The 17,709-nt window shown below is 43.4% G+C and overlaps 2 protein-coding genes across 2 annotated transcripts in view; one reads left to right on the top strand and one right to left on the bottom strand.

The window, feature by feature from the left end:
* Positions 1–13,587, bottom strand: part of LOC308160265 (complement C3-like) — a gene marked incomplete at its 5' end in the record, with an annotated part of 36,935 nt that extends 23,348 nt beyond the window's left edge. Inside the window, 5 exons of the mRNA XM_080534183.1 lie at positions 130–187; positions 4,269–4,481; positions 7,224–7,363; positions 8,135–8,223; positions 13,580–13,587. Of these exons, the coding sequence (XP_080390309.1) occupies positions 130–187; positions 4,269–4,481; positions 7,224–7,363; positions 8,135–8,223; positions 13,580–13,587 (508 nt within the window). The remainder of the gene's footprint in view (positions 1–129; positions 188–4,268; positions 4,482–7,223; positions 7,364–8,134; positions 8,224–13,579) is intronic.
* Positions 13,588–14,415: 828 nt separating this feature from the next.
* Positions 14,416–17,355, top strand: LOC308160264 (uncharacterized protein K02A2.6; the record flags this gene model as incomplete). Its single annotated transcript, XM_080534182.1, has 1 exon — positions 14,416–17,355. One exon carries the CDS (start codon positions 14,416–14,418, stop codon positions 17,353–17,355), a length of 2,940 nt encoding a protein of 979 aa, XP_080390308.1.
* Between the last annotated feature and the right edge of the window lie 354 nt (positions 17,356–17,709).

Genomic DNA, 17,709 nt, shown 5'->3' with positions numbered 1-17,709 from the left:
CCTCCATTACGCACAGTATTTACACAGAAACCATAATAATAATAATAAATAAATCATAAATAATAAAGAACAATAAAATAAAAGGCACACGAAACACGCTCTCTGTTAACGAAGCGGTGTTTAACTCACCATGTTTGGAGGGGTCCACTTCGATGTTGGTTATGATTTTAGTCAGGATTCCCTGAGACTGTGAAAAGAACAAAAGAACAATATTATATATTATATTTACCTGCCCGTAAACAGCCCGTATTTTTGCCCGTATTCTGTGCGGTGCACTGTGTGAAGTCGATGTCGAAAGTTACTTTGTAATATTCGACACAAACTGTTAACACCGCACCACAACGACACCGGTTAGCCTCAACACTGCGTGACGTTAGAATTATAAGGTTCTATCTATCTATTTCGTTCTTTACATAATCTGATCCATTAGGTGTTTATTAATGCCTGTGTGGTGTTATTTTTAAAATAATGACATTTTTTAGTTAGTAATTAATAAAATACAAAAGGTTCCATCTCACAAAACATAATGGAATGTAAAAACTTTGACGCTCAATATCTCTGAACTGCCCTAGACGGGCAGTTCACGACTGGTTAGCCTCTCACTAACAACGATCGCTTTCACAACAAATGGGAGTTACAGTGTTCATGGGAGTCATTCTATAATTAGGGGTACATTTCATATCAACCAAAAATGTAAGAAATTAGTGTGCTTTTTTACTAAATAATCAAGTTGTTTCCATAATATACCCCCCCAATGTGCTAAATTCATTAATTGCCAAGCTTAAGCTCTAATTACTTTTTAAATATTTAAATGAAAATAGACATGCAAATCATTATTTTGTCAACTGTGTTACAGACAAAAGTTGTGTCATAGAAGACGAGAATGAAGTACTACACATTTGATAAAACATTTGTTTGAAAGGTCTTAAATCTATTCACTTTGGGTTTTTGAGGTTGTCTGTCTAACTGATTTGAAAATATGAATTTTGAGCTGGATAATGGGTATTCTGTGGGATGCTATCATCAAGGATAAAGCTTTTTTCAACATAAATCCACATTACACTAAATGTAGAGTTGTTCAACATCCTTATGTAAGACTTCCCTCTCTAGAAATGTCCCCCATCATTGTTATTACAGTTTTAGCCAACATTTAAAAGATTTATGACACAAAATTCACCTGTAACACAGTTGACAGTCAAAGTAACACAGTTGAGAGGAGTAACACAATTGACAGGACACATTAGGGGAAAAAGAGAAACCTTTATTTAAGATAAAAACATTTAATTTTGATGCCACAAATGTAAAGCATTTTCTTGTTATTCTGATACCAAAAGACATTATGGATAAAAATTGCTCAATGTTGCTATGTTTACTATGTTTGAGCTTCCATAAACAAAGTGAGCAAAATGTTAATGTTGTACAATATTTAAAAAATCGATTCAATTGAACTCATCAACTTAACTGCATTGACACTTAATAACACATCTTTTTAAATCTCCCCTCTCCCCTCCCATGTGTTCTTTTCATCATTTTCTTGTTTCCTTCCTTCCTCCTTTCTGTCCTTCCTTCCTTCTTTCCTTCCTCTTCTTCTTTCCTTTCAGCTTCCTTTTGTCATTCCTCTCCTTCTTCTGAGATCTTGGACCATATGTCTCTGTCGATCTCCACATGACGTGACGTTACAGGTGTTGGAGAAGGAATCATTCTGATGATATCATTGTGCAAATACCATAGGACATCATCCCGACTTGGCCAGAAAAAGCGGTTGACTCCAATCCGGTGCATACATTTGACTTCAACATGAGTTTCGGTCACCTCTTGAATAATTCCAGGATAAATTAAATTATCATATTTCAGAGAACACCACTGGCCGATGATGTCTGAGTTTTGCCAAGGAATTTCAGACTGCTTCTGATTGTTATCCTTCTGTGTGGGTGCTGTTGCCTGAACCTCAAAGGTAAAGGTTTTGGTGCTATAACACTGACACTCCAGGATCTGTCTTGTTGAGCAAAGGCAGCTCACATCACGGTAACTAATTTCTCCCAAGGTAACTGTTGCGACTTGGTGAATGCGCATGGTTGATGGCACCACTGGGAGACGTTCTGGCATCTTCTTTGTGGCTTCAACTACATTATCCTCAGTAATGTAGAACAGTTTTACTGAGGTCTGTGCATCCACCAGTGCATTGAAGAAGAGCTCAGCGTTCGGTATATCTTTCCCGTGGCTGACAAGCCTGTCAGCGGTCCGTTTGAGGAGGCCTCCTACGCCATCTGGAGCACCCTTGCCATGACTTGCCTCAAAAAAGTTCCAGGTGCCTGATTGGAAGCCATACTGGTGCAGCATAGTGCAAAACAGATAGAAATTGCCTTTCTGCCTGTATTGTGTGCACGGCCCATCGCTGAAAAAATGCACCACAGTCACATTGGGATAGGAAGCCTTGACCAGGTTGAGTATTGGGGATAGATGGGTCCAAATGGCTGCGGGGCCCTTCTCTTTCGATGAGCTTATTGTGCCAAAGCACACATGTTCCTCCCCTCCACCAACATGTAGAACTCCAGTGTGGAGCGTTGCCTGCTGCTGGTTCGATGCAAAGTGTACGGCTTGGATTTCAGTGGAGTACTTGCAAGCATAGTTTTCAGAGAAATCAACATGAATTAGGCATTCATGATCTTTCATACTCCTCTTTAGTTCCCGGTGATAAGCGAATTGGCGTTTTATGTTGAAGAGGGGTACACCTGAAATCACTAATAACATAATAATAATATATATATATAATAATAAAATAAGTATAATAACAATAGTTAAGCATAACTATAACAAACCCTTCCAACATTGTCAACCGTGTTAAACCCTGTCAACTGTGTTACACTTCATGGATAACACAGTTGACAGGTTACACAGTTGACATTTCTTTCAGTTTAGGCCCTTGTGCTAACTGCTAGCTACTAGCATGTCACCACAAGGCCTTGCTCAACTCATGTTTTTATACACTTTCTCTACATTTTTGTAAATATATAATTTAAAGCAAGTACACAAGAACATGTTGATAACACGGTTGACATGCAATTAACCCACTCTATGTGCAAGCAATAATATGTTATGAAACATTGAAGAGGAGGAGTAGAAACATACCTCACTGTATTCAAGATTCCCTCCAAAAAGGAAGTGACATCATGTGGTGTTGGATATGTGACTTTGGAGCAAACCATTGCTGATTTACAGGGGTTTTGTCAATGGGTAACACAGTTGACAGAGATTTCTCGGACAGAGATTTCTCGGACACAAATGAATAATTTCATGTATATTAATGAGTGAAATTGTTTTTAAAACATCTTTGTCATGTTTTAATTATTATTTTGAACAAATAATGATGAAAATAATATACAAATACATGTATCCTAGTGTTATTTGGAAGAGCAAAACTTGACACTCAGCAAATCGGACAGCACAAAAACAGCAAATTCCAGTATAACATATGCTTTTTCTGCTAAATAAATTATGGAAGTTGTTGACCTTTTGCATTAAATGAAAGGGAAATGTGCCCCAATATGAAATTGATAATTGCTTGAAGTGACTATTTGGTCAAATGTATAAATACTACCCATGGACTTGAAATGTACCCCTAATTATAGAATGACTCATGGAACTTTTCAAGGGCCAAACGGCCAAAGTGGTCAAATTAGCCATTACATATTTACGGCAAAACTAGAAGACACGTATTTGACTTGTGGAAGGAGGCGCAGTGTACCCTTCTCACATGAACCGATTGGAATGAATGATTGCTGAATGTTGCCAGCACACCGTTGATGCTATACTCATATATACAGTGGGCTATAATCGAAACGAAACTCGATGTTTTTAAGCTGCTGTCTTGGCCAGGCTTCCCTGGGAAAAGAGATCACTGTAACTCAATGGGACCGACCTTGTTGAATAAAGGCTCAATAAAATCGATTGGATTTACGTACGCGGTGCCTTTCCACTCGGCGGCCAAAGCGTTGACTGAACACTCACCACCACCCTCATAGTTGAACGTACACTCACCACCACCCTCATAGGAGGCACAAGAGGCATTCCATGAGTGCCGATATACAATATAACAGCACTGGGACTTTTAACTATATGTATCACTCCGCCGCACAGGTGTTCTATTAAATGACCGTTAATTAGACTACATTAACAGTCGTTATCTATCAGATTATCTATCAGTGTGTTGGTTTCAAACAAAGATGGATATATTTCCAAATATAACACTGAGTTGAACGAACACTCACCACCACTTTCATAGATCTCTCCACTCCGTCCCGGTACCCGTACTCGTTGTCGGAGGCTTTGACCACGATGGTGTGTAGTCCCAGCTCCTGGGGGATGATGATGAAGGGGACCACCCGGGAGGTCATGGGCTCCAGCTTCACCGTCTGACGGTACTTCCCCTTCTTACTGGCCGAACTGCAGATGTCCAGGTTCTCCATCAGCTCCACGCGCACCTGGGGGAAGGAGAGGGAGTTATAGTCTAGTTACCTGGGGGGAGGAGAGGGAGTCATAGTCTAGTCATCTAGTTACCTGGGGGGAGGAGAGGGAGTCATAGTCTAGTCATCTAGTTACCTGGGGGGAGGAGAGGGAGTCATAGTCTAGTTACCTGGGGGGAGGAGAGGGAGTCATAGTCTAGTCATCTAGTTACCTGGGGGGAGGAGAGGGAGTCATAGTCTAGTCATCTAGTTACCTGGGGGGAGGAGAGGGAGTCATAGTCTAGTTACCTGGGGGGAGAAGAGGGAGTCATAGTCTAGTCATCTAGTTACCTGGGGGGAGGAGAGGGAGTCATAGTCTAGTTACCTGGGGGGAGGAGAGGGAGTTATAGTCTAGTTACCTGGGGGGAGGAGAGGGAGTCATAGTCTAGTCATCTAGTTACCTGGGGGGAGGAGAGGGAGTCATAGTCTAGTTACCTGGGGGGAGGAGAGGGAGTCATAGTCTAGTTACCTGGGGGGAGGAGAGGGAGTCATAGTCTAGTTACCTGGGGGGAGGAGAGGGAGTCATAGTCAGTGTGCGAATTAAATCACGGTGTGCGGGGGAGCCCAGGGATTAAAGCAACAAAACAAAAATCTCCTGACGGAAAAATAAATTCTGGCCAAATCGGGTCCGGTGGCTTTCCGTGCGCAAAGCGCGCGTGCGATGTTCCGTTCTACGTTCTAATGCTTTGACTTTTCTTTCGAAAAATGTGAATACATTTCCGCGTTGTCGAAAATCAATGACACATCGCTAGTCAACTAACACGGCTTGTTTTATGAGCCTGCTAACAATGTAAAGTAGTGTTGTAGTTATTTAGGTAGCAGTCCAATCCATTAGGTTGCAGTATTTTGGCTTGACTAGCAAGTTTGTGTTGTGATTCTCAACAACGTTGAAACGTAGTTTCACCCTTTTCCATATTTTTGAATAATAAATGTGTGGACTGACGATGTAGCGCAGCCTAACTTATTCTAATAATTATTTAACATAGTTTTATTGTGATAATTATTCCCCCCTCCTCCCAGACTTACAAGGTCACATTATTATTGGATTGGTTGTTTGCGTGCCGGGTGAAGTTAGCTAAACATTTAACCTGCTAGCAAGAGAAACATCATGTCACTCTCCAAAGGTCTAAAGAGGAAAGTTGACGGTGGAAACAGGGCATTTAGGAATGGACAGTGAACTATGCGTTCATCCTACCTGGTTTCATCAATGCAAAGCCGTTGTGAGACTCACATTTTCCGTGCTCACAATGAATGTTCCCTTCCACCTATACATGCGAGTCGTCCTTTTCGTCAATGAATGTGATAAAGACGCACTGACTAGAGGAATCGATTGGTGCATAAAAACCTTGAGAACTGCCGGATTAAAGTGACGTCCACAATAATAATAAATAATAATAATACATTAGACTTATAGCGCTTTTCTAGACACTCAAAGACGTCCATATCACCAGATAGCCAACAAATAGTGACCGATGGGAGATGCCAGTTTTCTCATTAAGTGAGATTTAATAGCCTAATATTATTTTTTCTATTTTTAATGAATGGCTCATTGTAATTATTATCCCTGGTAATGTAGCGTGTTTGCTCTGTCGTTTCAGGAGCATATAGGCTAAGCGGATTCAGCGTCAATGTTTTTCATAAAATTAAACTGCATTTGCTTTGTTACTGTTCACATGTGTGGTGCAGTCACATAGCCTATAAGTAAACATTAAGTTTGAATTATTTACTGAGCTGGCGTTACTTTTTTCAAACCACACACCGCATGTCGGCTATTTCAGCAGCACGCACCATGTCCACCTACTTATCACTATGAGGGGTTCAGCGTCAGTGCACCCCGCTCTGTTACCTTCGCATAGTTGTAGCCAATAAAGGCCTATATGTAGGCTATATAGGCTATTATATATCATTTATATACCTAATACCAACATCAAAATAGATTGTATGCCTCTACAAATCATATTACACCAGGTAAAATCCGTCACAACTTGGAATAAATCCATCGCAATTTGGAATATTTTAGAGCTCCCCCAAAATTTCACAAACCATGTTTCCAGGGGAGCTCATGTCACCACTAGGGGAGCTGTAGCTCCCCGAGCTCCCCCTTATTTCGCACCCTGGTCATAGTCTAGTCATCTAGTTACCTGGGGGGAGGAGAGGTAGTCATAGTCTAGTTACCTGGGGGGAGGAGAGGGAGTCATAGTCTAGTTACCTGGGGGGAGGAGAAGTTATCTGTCTAGTCAGCTATTATTATTATTATTATTATTATTATTATTATAGGCTAAGGCTTTGGAATGCTCTGCCCTTGGATCTTAGATCAGCTGGCTCGGTCGAGGCTTTTAAAAAACAGCTAAAGACTGTCTTGTATAGACAGGCTTTTGGATAGCCCCAAGGGTCTGTCTTTCTGTGTCCTGTTGATATTGTTGTACACCTGTTGTCTGTTACGTGTTCTTATTTTCACTTGTTTGCCTATTGTAACCTGCTATGACTTCCGCTCTCTTATTATGTTTTATTATGTTTCTTCTTTATTACGTTCTCTATATGTAAAGCACTTTGTGACCCTTGGTCTGGGAAAGGTGCTGTACAAATACATTTTACTTACTTACTATTATTATTACTATATTATTATTCTATTATTCTTTTTATTCTATTATGCACTCACATCTAGTGTGTCTAGCTGGTAGTTAACTCACATTCAGTGTGTCTAGCTGGTAGTTAACTCACATTCAGTGTGTCTAGCTGGTAGTTGTGAAGAACTGCTTTGATCTCCAGTTGCTCGTTGCGCACGGCAGAGTAGGGCAGCTTCAGGTCGATGAAGAAGTCCTTTAGCACGATCATCTCAAACGGATCAGCCACGCAGATCCCTGTTCAGACACACAGACAGACAGAGAGAGAGACAAACAGACAGAGAGAGAGAGAGAGAGAGAGAGAGACAGACAGACAGACAGACAGACAGACAGACAGACAGAGAGAGAGAGAGAGAGAGAGAGAGAGAGAGAGAGAGAGAGAGAGAGAGAGAGAGAGAGAGAGACAGACAGACAGACAGACAGACATTTGTGTTTTGCGGGACAAAGAGAGACAGATCGGAGTCCTTGACATTAGAGGCAGACAGACAGACAAACACACAGACATACAGACAGACAGACAGACACACAGACAGACAGACACACAGACAGACAGATAGACAGACAGACAGACACACACACACACACAGACACACACACACACACACACACAGATAGACAGACAGACAGACAGACACACAGACAGACAGACAGACAGATACACAGACAGACAGACAGACAGACACACAGACACACAGACACACAGACACATACACACACACACACACACACACACAGACAGACAGACAGACAGATAGACAGACACACACACACACACACACACAGATAGACAGACAGACACACAGACAGACAGACAGATACACAGACAGACAGACAGACACACAGACAGACAGACAGACACACAGACAGACAGACAGACACACAGACACACACACACACACACACACACACACACACATATAGACAGACAGACAGACAGACAGACACACAGACAGACAGACACACAGACAGACAGACACACAGACAGACAGACAGACAGACAGTCCTTACCAGTAGAGGCAGACAGGCTGATGGCTGTGATCTCCCAGGTGGTGATGGAATCTGGTAGAACTCTGACCTGCTCTGTGTTAGTGGTGTCACTGAAACCAGAGAGAGAGAGAGAGAGAGAAAAGATTACAGCACTAGAACAGCCGTGCCTATTGTACCTACTATAAGAGCCGCCTCGGGGGGTCAAATGACCATAGTCTTACAATGATAAGCTAATACTTACACACAACGGCCACTAGTTGGCCGGCTTGTAAATTAGCCTGCCTCCTACACAGAAGAAAAACGGCAAAATAGCTTCATACTAGCTTATCCTGATGTGATTTTGAAAACGTAAGGATACTGGGTGGTGGAACGCACATATCTAGGAAAAGTTGTGAAAGGAGGGTCCTGACATTTGATCGAGTGCAAAGATTTCTTTTTACTTTGTACTTTTTTTTTTCTTTAAAAAAATTATTTCCCACTCATATTTTTCATTTTATAGGACAGATACAGTGAAGACAGACAGGAAATTAAGGAGAAGAAAGGAGAGAGGGTATGTCAGCAAGGCATGGGCCGGATTCTAACCCATGCCGACATGGGCATATGTGTGCACTGTAGACCGCGGTGCTAGACCACTGGACCACTCCAGGCCACCATTTATTTTTACTCTTGACAGACTAAAACCGTACCAAGTATATACTATATATACTGTATATATATATATATATATATATATATATATATAGAGAGAGAGAGAGAGAGAGAGAGAGAGAGAGAGAGAGAGAGAGAGAGAGAGAGAGAGAGAGAGAGAGACAGACATATGTGACAGGGTTTGATTAATAGGTCCCCATCTCGGCAATTGTAAAAGCTCACAATCGAGCCAAACAAGTCTTGTTGTGAACAAATGTGTTTTCCGGTTTTTGGCATAGGACGACAAACGAAGCGATGAAGAACCCACTCGATATCATATCCAACAGTTTTACATTCACTAAATACCTACATTTAGTTAGCAAAGTCGGGTGGGGGGTATTATTCGTTTTAGTGTGGCAGTGTGTGTAGCCACGCCCACTCCAGCTGTATTTAAGTAGCCATGTGTGTGCGTCTGGATCTGTTGACAAATTTACAAGATGGATGCGGACGCTCTAGCTAATGCTATCAACCGAATTTCTGAAGCCGGTAGAAATATCGACAGTGGGCAATTAATGAACTCCTTCATATTGGACTATACATAACGGGAACTCCGAACTCCGAATCTGACGATGACAAGAAGACAACAGGATTTCAGACATTGATCTCCACATCAGTTCACTTTCATGGGACAGTCGGCAGACAGACCTTCTGCTGTGTTCTTGGGTAAGTTTTAGTGAGTTACATGTGTTGTATACTAGGATTTTGTGTTGTTTACTTAGGATAGCCAAACAGTTATTTGTTGTTTTGTGAGTAAGGTAGATAACGCCGTTGTTAGCATCAGTTATCAGACCACTGACACTGCTCACCACAATTATGCCACCCCTCTACAAAACTAATGAGATGGTGGGAGGAAGAAATACGTTGTCAAAGATAAAACATAATGAATAAATACATTTGTTGCAGACCTACTAAACATGCAACATACTGTACAGTATGTTTCATGCACCATTTTAGTGTGTTTGTGTGTACCAGCTAGCCAAACAAGTGTTAGCTTGTTAGCTAGCTAGCTAGCTTTGTTAGAGATGTAATCGATTATAGAAAAAGTAAATGCTTTTGTAATGAACGGTAATCAGGGTTTTTCCTGCATAGAGAATTTTGAGGCGGCCGCCTCCGTCATATTTCTAGCCGCCTCCAGCTCTCAACAAAACTCTGACAGTCGTATGTTCTACGGTGGATTTCTGTCATTTCTAACTGCAATTGCGGCACTGCGCCGACGTGGTGGCGGGGGCGCTGTTTCGCAAATAAGTTAGCTTTCGTTTTTGCTAGCGAAATAGCTGATAGTTGATATTGACTGCTCAAGGAGAATACATATTTGAAAGTACAGAATGCCTGAGAGCCTTATATTGCATTATATTACATTATATTTTGATTGGTCATCTGGTGCCTGAATATTGTGTTTTCCTTTACATATATAATGACATTTCCACCATAAGTTGATGCAGAAAGGTCACAAATTGGTGCATATCAATTCACCAGAATCGAGAAATTAAGTGTTTGATGCTCATTTAAGGACCCCCAGACATCCCCGCTTCATGGGTCCCCCCCGATGTCAAACACCACTGGTACCACCTCCGCCTCATTTTGAGCCAGGAAAAACCCTGGTAAAGTTATGTGGAATCAAAAATAATGATTAATTCATTGATATGTAGATTTGCTGTAGAATAATACTGTGAATTAAAATGATTTCACTAGCCTACTTCAGTACAAGTACAGTACACTGAGTCTATGGAAAACCTACACTAGAGAAGTGTCCACACCTCTGACCTGAAATTTGTGTTACAGAATGAGGAGGTGAGAGGTTCTGAGAGATGACACCTTGATGAGAGTCACCAGCACTTCAGGTATTTGTCATTGTCATTGTATAAGCAATTCTATTTTATGAAGATAGTAGTAGGCTATTTCATAAAAGTGGTGTTGGTAACAGTGGGCAATCATTTTAAATGTACCGGTACTGTCTTCTTTTTTTATTACAGCTTTGATGCCCAGATGGGATGGGAAGGAACTACGCCGAAGTCCCACTAGATGCCTTATGGACTATAATGATAAATGCATATGCACACGGACAACATTATTATTTTTTACCATTCTATTATTGTATCTTGCCAAATGTTTTCGATTGCCATGAATTTTACTCTCTTGTACTTGTAATGGGACGTAATAAACTTTTGCCACACATGGCAATAAAAAATCATGAATCTTGAATTATTATTATTATTATTATTATTATTATTATTATTAAGCTATTTAAACGTGTCAGCCCTGCAATTTTGGTTAGCTGACAACCCCACTGACAGATGACAGGTAGGTAATGACAGGTAGTGTAATGGGGGAGTGGTTGTCTTGAGGGTGTGGTTGTCTTGAGGGAGTGATTAGGGTGGAGTTAACCAGCTATTGTTCCCACCCATTACCTCTGTGAAAAACGAACAAAGACTTTTGAGGCTGGATCATACCTGTCAACATTGGGATTTGAAAATAAAGGATATTTCCCCAAAAATAAGGGAAAATAACTGATATCCCCCCTGTGCACCCCCGGGTCATCCTCTCCCCCCCCCCCCCTTCCCACCATCCACAAACCATACCCCTTACATTTAGACTGTACACACAGTCAATCCTAACATCACCACTAGACAACCATAGGATATCCCTTACATTTAGACTGTACACACAGTCAATCCTAACATCACCACTAGACAACCATAGGATATCCCTTACATTTAGACAAGGGTACACACAGTCAATCCTAACATCACCACTAGACAACCATAGGATACCCCTTACATTTAGACAAAGCTATACACTGTCAATCAACCACCTGCTTCAGTGCTATAGAAGCATATAGCTGACCTAATTCAAATGCTAATGCAATATGAGATTGCAATTGCATGTTCCACTTTTGCATGCATTCTTTCAGACAATATTCAAATTCAAATGCAATTCTAATGATTTGCATTTTCATTTTCATGTACCCGATGTGCACATACACTGTCAATATAAAAATTATAATGCAAAGCCATTTGACAAAGTCATGCGCTGCTTTGTAGCTGACAAAATTCAAAAGTTCATTCTAATGTGCAAATGACTTTGCAATCCCAAAATAGCATATTCATTTGCCACTTTTGCCTGCGTTATTTGAGTCAATATTCAAATTGTAATGCAATAATGTGATTCGCAATTGCATTTACATGTTCTAGTAAACACATCCGCTTTGTAGCTAACAAAATTCAAATGACTATGCAATCCCAAAATAGCATATTCATTTGCCACTTTTGCCTGCGTTATTTGAGTCAATATTCAAATTGAAATGCAATAATGTGATTCGCAATTGCATTTACATGTTCTAGTAAACACATCCGCTTTGTAGCTGACAAAATTCAAACTCTCTATGCAATTCGGTGATACGCAATTGCATTTACATGTTCTAGGAAACACATCCGCTTTACAGCTGACAAAATTCAAACTCTCTATGCAATAAGAAAACCGTAGTGCTTTTTAGATATTAGGAGCCCAAATCCGATGGCCAGTTAGGCAAACTATTATATAGTGTCGTTGCCGATCAATGATCGACGTCGTTAGCAGAGTCTTCTTCATATAGAAGATATGCTTTTAACCGTAAACTCAATGAACCGGGAGTTCACCCGCTGCTGCTCGCAGCACCGCTTGCTGCTGGATGAAACTCCCGTTCACAGCGGGGTCAGAGAATAGTTCTACCCGGGAATTCGCTCCGCGCTGTGTCGACCGTGATAGGAGTGTAGTATCGACACCATTCAAATGGTTTTGGATTCCCTGTCCTCTCCCCTATCCGGACACGTTTGAATTGTTATCCTAACCCACGGTAAACCACAGTTATTAACCCGCAAAGGGTGCCTCCGGGCACCGTCTTTGCCCGTGAATAACACCAGCTATGAAGGTGGTACAATCACAATACTCCTTTGCTAACTTCACCATCGGTATACGGTCATTTTGAGCCCTTAACCACCGCGCTGACACCCCGAGAAGATATGCTTTTAACCGTAAACTCAATTAACCGGGAGTTCACCCGCTGCTGCTCGCAGCACCGCTTGCTGCTGGATGAAACTCCCGTTGACAGCGGGGGGAGAGAATAGTTCTACCCGGGAATTCGCTCCGCGCTGTGTCGACCGTGATAACAGAAAAACATATTCACATATTCACAAACAAATATGTTATGTATTGAAGTGTAATTTTGAGCTATGTGGACCACCGTAGTTGGAGTGATAAAAAGCGGATAGGTAAATGCGGAAGGGATTATGCCTGTATACCTGCGATGTGTTCAGTAAAGCTACTACGGATATAATCAAAGTGTTTCGCCGTCTCTGCCTCCATTCTTGATCGGGAATTAGCGATGTTATTGTCTACATACATAACAAAACAATTGGCGACGAGAATCGACGAACTTGTGCGGCGGTTTTGTTTCCCCCTGGATTACAAATTATCACTGGCGGGAGTCATGACCAGGGCGGTGTGCGTGCTGTGAAGTTCGGGAAAAGAGAAACTCACACTGCGCATATTGGAGGAGAGTACACAAGTAAGTGAAACGGACTTACTTAAAGTGGGAAAATGCCGATGACTGGAGCATTTGGACAGTTTGATGACACTTTAGAGACTTGGAATGCTTACACTGAACGGTTTGAGTTTTTTGTTATTGCTAATGACATTAAAAATGACAAGGTGGTGGCAACCTTCCTCAGTATAATAGGAGCTAAAACGTTTGGCTTGCTAAGGGACTTACTCCAACCAAACAAGCCAGGTGCCTATTCTTACACGGACATTGTGACAACGTTAAATGGACATTTTTGCCCAAAGCCTTTGGTGATTGCAGAGCGGTTCAGGTTCCACAAGAGGAATCAAGAGGAAGGTGAATCCATTACTCAATATGTAGCAATACTGAGGAAATTGACTGAACATTGTCAGTTTGGCACATCACTGTGTGACACTCTGCGTGACAGACTTGTGTGTGGATTAAGGAGTGAGGCAATACAGAAGCGCCTGCTCACAGAGGAGCACCTCACATTTAAGACAGCTGTGGATATTGCAATATCAATGGAGCTAGCTGCCAGGGAAGCACTGCAGCTAGGGGCTGCCTCAAGAGTGCATGGGGTAGCAGCCACACATGATAGACAGAGAGGGGGTACCCTGGAATGTTATCGTTGTGGGAAACGTGATCACCTGTCATCAGAATGCTGGGCGAGGGAGCTCCTATGCCATCACTGTGACAAGAGGGGACACATTGAGCGGGTTTGTAGAGCTAAGAGAGAGAAGTCAACAAAGGACACCTTTAAAGATAGGAAAAAGTCAGACAAGGCAAACACAGACAACTGGCGGTCAAAGAAGAAACTGCACAGTGTTAAGCAGGGACAGACAAGCAGCAGTGGAACAGACTCAGAAGAGGAGTTACCAATAAAGGTGTTAACTGTAAAAGGAGGCTCGGCAGCCTATAGTGTCACCCCGTTATTGGAAGGACATCCCATTACGATGGAAATCGATACTGGAGCCGCTGTATCACTAATGTCAGAGACACTGTTCAAAAAAAACTGAACCATATGCCATTGACTCAGGCAAAGCTCATTCTAAAAACATACACAGGTGAAACCGTCCCCATGGTTGGGAGGGCTAAGGTCCTAGTTGAATTAAATGGACAAAAAGTCAGGCTTCCGATCTATGTGGTCAGAGGGGACTATCCAGCACTGATGGGCAGACCATGGCTGGAGGTGATGCGTCTGAACTGGAGAAAGGTGAATGCAGTATCAGAAGATACCACCGGCATATCAGCAGTGTTAAAGCGACATGCAGCTGTGTTTAAAGACGAGCTGGGGAGCATGAAAGGCATCACCGTGAAGCTGCAGGTCAAACCTGATTCCAAACCACGCTTTATGAAAGCCAGGACTGTTCCCTATGCACTCAGGCCAAAGGTTGACGCTGATATACAGAGGCTGGTGAAGATTGGGGTCATTGAGCCAGTACCATACAGCGACTGGGCCACCCCCGTGGTCCCGGTAATCAAGAGAGATGGATCAGTTCGCCTGTGTGGTGACTTCAAGGTAACTGTTAACCCGGTGCTGACTGTTGAACAATACCCTCTTCCAGTGATTGAGGACCTGTTTGCTGGGTTGGCTGGTGGTAAGAAATTCAGTAAAATCGATCTGAACCAGGCCTACCTACAGATGCATGTTGAAAAAGAGTCACAGGAGCTCCTCACCATCACCACCCACAAGGGTCTCTTTAGATATCACCGTCTGCCGTTTGGCATCACCTCCGCCCCGGCAGTGTTCCAGAGGGCCATGGATCAGGTCCTGAGTGGTCTCTCTGGTGTGCAATGCTATCTGGATGATATCTTGGTGACTGGAAAGGATGATGAAGAACATCTGCTGAACCTGGATAAAACTCTGGGAAGACTTGAAGAATATGGCTTACGTGTTCGCCAGGAAAAATGCGACTTCTTCAAGGCAGCAGTGGAATACCTGGGCCATGTCATCGATGCAGACGGGCTCCACACAGCGCCCTCTAAAGTGACCGCCATTTCAGAGGCTCCTGCTCCCGAGAATGTGAGCCAGTTGAGATCTTTTCTTGGGCTTCTAAACTATTATGGCAAGTTTATTCCACAGCTGTCTACGCGGCTAAAGCCGTTGCACGAACTACTGAGGGAGGGCAAAACATGGTCATGGTCAAAAGAATGTGACGCAGCGTTTAACATAGCCAAAGCAGCATTGACCGACAAGAGGGTGTTAACACACTTCGACCCGTCCTTGCCTCTCCAACTCGCATGTGACGCATCGCCATATGGAGTGGGCGCCGTGGTGTCCCATATTACACCGACTGGAGAAGACAAACCCATCGCGTTTGCGTCACGTACGCTGAGCACAGCAGAAAGGAACTATCCACAGATAGAGAAAGAAGCATTAAGCATTATCTTTGGAATTAAAAAGTTCCACACTTACCTGTTCGGAAGGAGGTTCACCCTGCTGACCGACCATCGTCCTTTGACATCCATCTTGGGTCCGTATGCAGGGATACCGACCCTGGCAGCAAGCCGCATGCAGCGCTGGGCACTGCTCCTCAGTGCTCACAACTATGAAATTAAGTACCGGAGGTCAGGGGCACACGCCAATGCGGATGCTTTGTCACGCCTTCCACTTCCTGATCACCCTAAGAGCAAGGAGCAAACCATTTTCTACTTTGACATGGTGGAGAGTGCCCCGGTGACTGCTCACCGTGTCAGGAAGGAAACAAAGGGGGACCCCATCCTCTCCAGGGTGTTTGACCGCGTTATGAGAGGGGATCTGTCACAGGTTCCTGACGCACCACCGGATCTTCAGCCTTACCTTTCGCGGGGGAAGGAGTTGACGGTGACGGCTGGATGCTTGCTCTGGGGCATGCGGGTCATAATCCCGACAAAGCTGAGAGAACCAGTCCTGAGAGAGCTACACTCAGGCCATTGTGGCATCGTCAGGATGAAAGAGCTTGCACGCAGTTACTTCTGGTGGCCTGGGCTAGACTATGACATTGAATCTAAAGCCAGATCATGCCCATCATGTCAAGTCATCAGAAACACACCAAGCCTGGCTCCGCTGCATCCTTGGGACTGGCCAGCGTGTCCCTGGCAACGAGTTCATCTGGATTTTGCAGGACCAGTTGATGGAGCTATGCTGCTGGTGGCCGTGGACGCACACTCAAAGTGGCCTGAGGTGGCTGTCATGTCCACCATCACCTCGGGGAAGACCATTCAGATATTGAGGGAGATGTTTGGTCGATTTGGACTCCCTGAGCAGATCGTCACTGATAATGGGCCATCTTTTGTATCAACAGAGATGGAGGACTTCCTACAGAACAATGGAATTAAGCACATCCTTTCAAGTCCATACCATCCATCCAGCAACGGATTGGCGGAGAGAATGGTGCAAACTGTAAAACATGCCCTCAAAGCATCCAAGAGTGAGGCTCCCTTGAAGCAACGCCTTGATACTTTTCTATTCAAGTATCGTAATACCCCTCATGCAACGACTGGGACCTCGCCAGCTTACCTTCTAATGAAGAGGCAGCTTCGGACACGTCTTGATCTGCTGCGACCTACCTCAACGGAAACATCAGTCCACGAGAAACAGCAGGAACAAGTAAATCAGCGAGCTAAGCGGTCTAAAGACAGACAGTTTGATGTTGGAGACTCTGTCCTCGCACGCAACTACACTACTAAGGAGAAATGGACCCCTGCCACGGTCCTCCGGAAGACTGGACCTGTTTCCTATCATGTTCACACCAAAGACAATCAGTTGCCTAGAGAGCTAGGAGTGACCAGCCCCACATCCGGGGCATCAGGATTCACGTTCACGGACGAGCTGACACCACACCTGAGCATGCCGGTACCTGCAGCGGCCACACCTTCGCCGCCTGCAGTAGAGCCAGCACCTCCAGACCCCTCGGTGATCGAATGCCCTGTGATCGAGCTGGAACCCAGCCCTTCTCCGGTGCTGAGGCGCTATCCCCCAAGAGACAGGAAACCTCCTGAGCGCCTGGTGCTAACCCTGTCTACCATCTCTCCCTAGTTGACATTTAATGTGTATGATGCTAATGTGGACATTATCATTTAAGGGGGGAGGAAATATGTTATGTATTGAAGTGTAATTTTGAGCTATGTGGACCACCGTAGTTGGAGTGATAAAAAGCGGATAGGTAAATGCGGAAGGGATTATGCCTGTATACCTGCGATGTGTTCAGTAAAGCTACTACGGATATAATCAAAGTGTTTCGCCGTCTCTGCCTCCATTCTTGATCGGGAATTAGCGATGTTATTGTCTACATACATAACAATATACACATAACATATCACAAATATTACACACTAGGCCGGTGGTGTAAATATTACACACTAGGCGGTGGTGTAGCGGTCTAAGCACTGG

Source organism: Nansenia antarctica (genome assembly GCF_963989245.1).
Source record: "Nansenia antarctica genome assembly, chromosome: 6".
NCBI lineage: Eukaryota > Metazoa > Chordata > Actinopteri > Argentiniformes > Microstomatidae > Nansenia > Nansenia antarctica.
This window is presented reverse-complemented; position numbering and strand designations above follow the sequence as displayed.